This window comes from Lygodium microphyllum, chromosome 24 (genome assembly GCF_053477565.2).
Source record: "Lygodium microphyllum isolate KBCC chromosome 24, Lygodium_microphyllum_v1.1.10, whole genome shotgun sequence".
Taxonomy (NCBI): Eukaryota; Viridiplantae; Streptophyta; class Polypodiopsida; order Schizaeales; family Lygodiaceae; genus Lygodium; species Lygodium microphyllum.
The window spans coordinates 10082398-10088256 of record NC_141158.1 but is presented as its reverse complement, the minus strand read 5'-3'; the positions used below and the strand labels follow the sequence as shown (position 1 = coordinate 10088256).

Genomic DNA, 5859 nt, shown 5'->3' with positions numbered 1-5859 from the left:
GGATATGTGTTCTCTTTTGGGAGTGCTGCAGTCACTTGGAGCAGCAAGAAACAGCCTACAGTTGCCTTGTCGAGCACAGAGGCTGAGTACAGGGGCGCAGCAATGGCTGCATGTGAGGTAGCTTGGTTACATAAGCTACTTTATGATATGCATCAGCCTACAGATGGGCCAGTTGTCATTTATTGTGACAACATGAGTAGTATACACTTGGCAAATAACCCAGTCTATCATGCTAGAACAAAGCACATTGAGGTGCATTATCACTATGTGCGAGAGAGGGTTTTACTAGGTCTTATTGATCTAGTTTATGTCAGCACAGAGGATCAGGTAGCTGACATATTCATGAAGGCATTGGGCGCAGAGAAGCTGCGCAAGTTCAGAGACCTGCTTGGTGTGCAGGAATTGGGATTGAGCTCGAGGGGGAGTGTTGAGATATCGAGCTCCACTCGTGATACGCCAAGGTGACCGTTGTGTATTTATATCACCGACTTGTCAGTTGTTTTGTAGACACGGTTGGTACACCGCCCATGAATAATAGCTACATGATAGCTATCCTTATCTACTCTAGTTTGTGGCTCAGTTAGTATGCCACCTTAGTTAGTTGAGTTTGATTTGAGACCCATATATAGGGTTCTTCTATTTCTTTGTACTTGAGTTCTTTTGGCTTATACAACTAAGAAGAGGAAAACTGTTTTCAGCCTCCACCCTTGTGTGTATTCCCCCATTGTGCAAGCAAGAAAGCTTCAAGTGAGACTCCTTCCTTCTCTCCCACAATCTTGACAACAGGAGGGTGTGGTTCCAACTAGAGCTACTTTTCTATGCACCTTGAAAGCTTGTGGTAGCATAGGAGCCTTGCACTCAGGCCAATCTTTACATTGTGAGATATCAAAAATGGGATTTGAAAGAGAATTGATTGTGGGAAATTCTCTGATAAATATGTATAGCAAATGTGGTTCCCTTGCAGAGGCTCACAGGGTGTTTGATAAGCAGCCACTCCGAGATACAGTTTCATGGAAGGCTTTGGTTGTAGCACATGCTAAACACGGGCTTAGTGAGAAAGTCTTGATTTGTTTCAAGCGGATACAGCTGGAAGGTGTGTTTGTGGATACCAGCACATTCATTCTCTACTTAAAAGCTTGTGGCATAGAAGGAGATTTAGAAACACGGCATAGCATACATTCTGAGATAACTAGGAGAGGACTTGAGAAAGAGCTATACATGGGGAGTACAATGGTGGACATGTATGGGAAATGCTACTCTCTTGCAGAAGCAGTCCAAGTGTTTGATGGGCTGCAAGTTTGCAATGTAGTCTCATGGACTGCATTAATTGCCGGATGTATTGAGCAGGGGCTTGCTGAAGAAACTCTGAACTGTCTCACACAAGTGCAGGCTGAAGGAGTGCCTGCAAATGCTGTTATGTTTGGTCTTTGCTTGAAAGCATGTGGTACCACAGGCAATAGAGAAAGGGGCCGCTTTCCTGGTGGAGAGAAAAGCCAAATTGGGGGGGCCGCTTTATTAGTGAAGGCAAAAGAGGAGCCGCTAAAAAAAACGAAGAAGGATGTTGTCAATGGGGAGAAAAACTAATTTGGGGGTGAGAGTGCGCGGCTTACAGGAATGCGTGATACACACACACAGATTTTTTTTTCTACTTCTTGGGTCGTTAGCAATTCTGCTTTTGTGATTTGGGCCCAGTGAGGCTCCACTCGACAGGCTTAATTGTTCAGTACCTCAATCCATGGCACTTATCTTCAAGGTCAAGTATTAGGACACTCTCCGTAGGATCAAATTATTGGTGGATGTGGCTACAGAAGAGTGCCGAGATCAATGTGCAAAGAAAAAGCTGCTGTAAATAGGGGAAAATAACACTATTTTTGGGGGACATTGTGATCGTCGTCTGGTTTGGGGGAAGAGGAGGCGATCTCTGTGTTCAGAGGTATGAATAGAAGAGGATCGGGGAGCATTGCAGACGTCTTCTACGCCCTTGCTACTTCAAATTGAAACACGACATTGATATGATGGAGGCGCTGAAGAAAACAGTGAAGATGGTGATGACGCTGATGAAAATTGGAAGGGCAAGCAATCAATTTAGCATTAAAATGCTTATCGTAAGACCTTGATGGATTATCTTTAGAGAAAATCTCTGAAGATCGTGGGGCGAAACAGATTCCCTCTTCGAAGAGACCTGTTGGAAAGGTCACTGTGACGTTGCAATTGTTTTTTTTTTAAATTACTACTCTTCAACAAAACTTCCTCTTTCAAAAGAGGCATTAGAGTGTCTGGTAAGGCTGGCATCAATCTGAAGATCTTTGTTTGCTGGCAAGACTGAGTGCAGTAAATTTGGCCTGGAGAAGAGAAAGCAGAACATCCAGAGAGCTCCTGTTTTTGAATCCTGGCGGGGTCCAATTAGATCTGACACGGTCGGATAAAGGGCATTATTGATAATGAAATTTGACAGTATTCTGGACCTGGGAAAACAGGACTGTATACTGGGCTGCTGTTCGAATTCATAAACCAAAAGACCTCTGTCCATTTGAAGCCCTGAGTGCTATTCGAATTCATAAACAAAAAGATCTCCATCCACTTGATTCCCATGAAAGCAGTGCAAGCGGGATATATGGTTGCTGTTTTGGCAAACTGCCTACCAATGCTTATCCATCTTGTTACAGATTCAGCACAATTACCATGATTTTATTTAGAGCCTGATCCAGAACAGCTCCTTATCATAGGTTTTTGATTGTGAAGATGTTGATTTTGCCCGACATGGTTCTCTTTGTATTATGCAGTTTGCCTTTGAAGATGAAATTTAGCATGTTGATGTTTTGAAAGGCAGAAATACATTGATGCAAGCTTACAAACCTGCATTAGAATCTCCTCATATTACTGATGTTGTGCATGAATGTACCCTGGTTATTTACAGATTCAGAGACTAGAGATGGTACAGAAATGGAGCTTTCAAATTGAATTTGATCTGCTAAATTGACCTTTTATCCTGAAATTATTCAAAGTCCTCTGTGGTCGCGACTTTGCTTTCACAAACCCTTCGACATCTTTGGTGAACCTGATGTGAAAGCGTCGCAGAAATTTCAGAATGGGAGATACTTCAGCATCTATTTCAGCCTCTTCTACAATTCCAGCTGCGTCCTCTACTTCAGCTCCATCAATGACTGCTGTGTCAAGTACTTCAACAGATGATCTAAAGCAGATTTTGCAGAATATGTCCATGTATATGTAGCTTCAAAATCAGCAGACACAATTGTATATGCAGCAGCAGCAACAATTGCATCAACAACAGTTGTCTCAGCAAAGGCAACTATATTCGGAGCAGGAGAATGCAAACAGTGCGACTAAGGCGATTGAAGCAGTTGAGAATGAGAAGAAGCTATTTGATGGCCGTAATGTTTCAGCATATTTGAAGACATATGAGACCAAGATGGGGTTTTTTGGAGTTCCAGCTGGACTTATGAGTAAGTACTTCCTTCGTCTTGTCACACCCGCCTTGAGGGCAAAAGTGACTGATCTTTTTATTCAAAATTCGCATTGGCAAGATTTTAAGAAGGCCCTGAAAGAAGAGTATTTCCTTGAGGACTTTGGGATGGCTACACGGTAGTCATTCCGAGAGTGGGTCTACATGCCAAACAAAGGTCTGCTGCTTCGGAGTTGATTCGGGAATTTGAAGAAAGGTATAGTCAGCTTGATGCCATTGAACAAAGAGCATTGGATGTTGAAAAAGTTGAGCTTTTCTTGCAAGCTACAAATCCTGCTCTTCAGGAAGAATTGGGAGAGCTTCTTGAGGATCGCACGAAGCCTATGGGACTTAAAATGGATTGGCAGGATGCCCAGGATGCAGTCTCAACTTTGACCAAGAGGAGGATATAGAAGACCCGCCTACAGAATGGTTCTATGACACCGAAACCGTCTTCTGCTCCTATGCCTGCTTCTATCCCTGTTATTTCTTCTCCTCCTCGGCCAGTTTCTTGGCCTATGCCAGTGCCTACTATTTCCACTCCTCCTATTCCTCCTGTCCCACGACTGATGCCAGCACCTTCTGCTCCAAAACCATCCGCTCCATCGGTGCTTACCTCTCTTGATGATATAATCAAAGGCATAATGGATTTGACACTGGAGTCAGTTAAAGCGGAGTTGGTGGGAAAATTGAAAGAGCAGTTTGCTTCGACTACGCCTACTATTTCTTCTAGTGATCCTAGTGCACCTAGGAGTGCTCCTGGTGTACCTAGGAGTGCTCCTAGTGCACCTAGGAGAGATCGGAGATGTATTTGGTGCAATAGTACGGACCATCAGCATTGCAGGGATTGTGAATCTTTTCAGGATGCAAGGAGGAAGAATTTGCTATTTTGGGGACAGGATGATAAGATTTGGTTGACTGAAACAGGAGCTCCGCTTGCTACCAACTTTGGAAAAGGTGGAATGAAGAAGTTAGTGGATGACATGGCTGCGTGCACTTCTTATGTGACAGCTAGAGGAGATGCTTCTGCATATGGAGTCCAGATTGAGAAGGGATCAGAGAATCAGTCAACATTATGGACTTATGCTATGGAGGATGCAAACAAAGGAAAAATTCAGCAAACTGTTTTGACTAGTGCAGGCTCTTGCATCAGATCGGAGACAAGTTGGGATTCGCCTGTTGATAGGTACTCTATTTATGCTTATTTGGCTAAGTCTCAGGGAGTAGATGTACTTGTTGAGGAGAAGCGTAAGAGGGATGAAGAAAATCCAAGTGCAGCTAAAAAGACTAGAGGGGGTGAGTTTGTTACTCCACGTACTGCAGGACCGTCTTTGAGACCAAGGCCAGAACGACAAATGGAAGATGCTCAAAAGAGAGAAAAGAGGCAAGAGCCTAGAGAGAGAAAGCAGCCAGGGTTTAGATTGATGTCCGATATTGAGACATCTACAGACATGAAGAAAATATTTAATGACGAGATACTTAGCAGTGAGGTGACTTTCACTATTTCTGAGGTTTTGGGCATCTCGAAAAGAGAGTTTCAGGATCAGTTTCAGGAGGTCCTGAAGAGGAAAAGACATGCATTGCCTACCACTGATACACAGGGAGTTTTGATTGGGGAGTTGGATGAGGATGAGGATGAGGATGAGGTTATGGTTGAGAATGCTTCTATTTTTCCACAGGTAGAGAAGAGGGTTCAGCCTATGCATTATGCTGAAACTGATGAGCCTGTCTTGATACCGCGTAGTCACTTTTCGTGGAGTCATTGGGCTAGGGCAACTACAGAGACGATGGTAAAAATTGGAGAGAAACAGGTGCCTTATGTTGCATTGGTGGATCATGGTTTAGAGATTAATCTCATAGTTCATGGAGTTTATGAGAGTAACAAATGGCCTATGGATGTAGAGCATGGGTGGCGTATGAGAGCCGCCAATAACACTACAGGTGATTTGTATGCTGCATGTCCCAGTGTCAAGGTTTCTATTGGAGATGTAGAGGAGGATTTCCATTTCTTTGTGTAGGATTCATGCTCTTATCCCATAATTCTTGGACAGCCATTCATCACAGAGATGTGCATGGAAACAAAGGTAATGGATGATGGATCTGCTTATGCACGGATTCGCAGTAAAGATGGTATGAGAGCAGTACAGTTTATGACTGTGTGTGAACCATGCTAGAAACAGGGATACTCTCAGAGATGCACCTTTGCCCAATGTGAGGGATTCGGGTTTTCATTAGGTACCGCCGTTTCACGAGACGACGGTGGTACAGAGCAGAGGAGATTGGAGTTCTCGCCTCCTGGCCAGCAGTGTTTTCTCCTCCGGTTTTGTTGGGATTTCAGCAAACAGTTCGATGAGCTATCAGAAGATTTCTAGGTTGCCTAGAGCTGCCAGGCAGTA

General features: G+C 43.8%; 1 protein-coding gene across 1 annotated transcript; it reads left to right on the top strand.

Moving 5' to 3' along the window:
- Nucleotides 1-891: 891 nt before the first annotated feature.
- On the top strand, nt 892-1584 carry LOC148014834 (pentatricopeptide repeat-containing protein At4g18520, chloroplastic-like). The gene has a single exon (XM_087666079.1). It carries the CDS (start codon nt 892-894, stop codon nt 1582-1584), a length of 693 nt encoding a protein of 230 aa, XP_087522205.1.
- The last annotated feature ends 4275 nt before the right edge of the window (nt 1585-5859 follow it).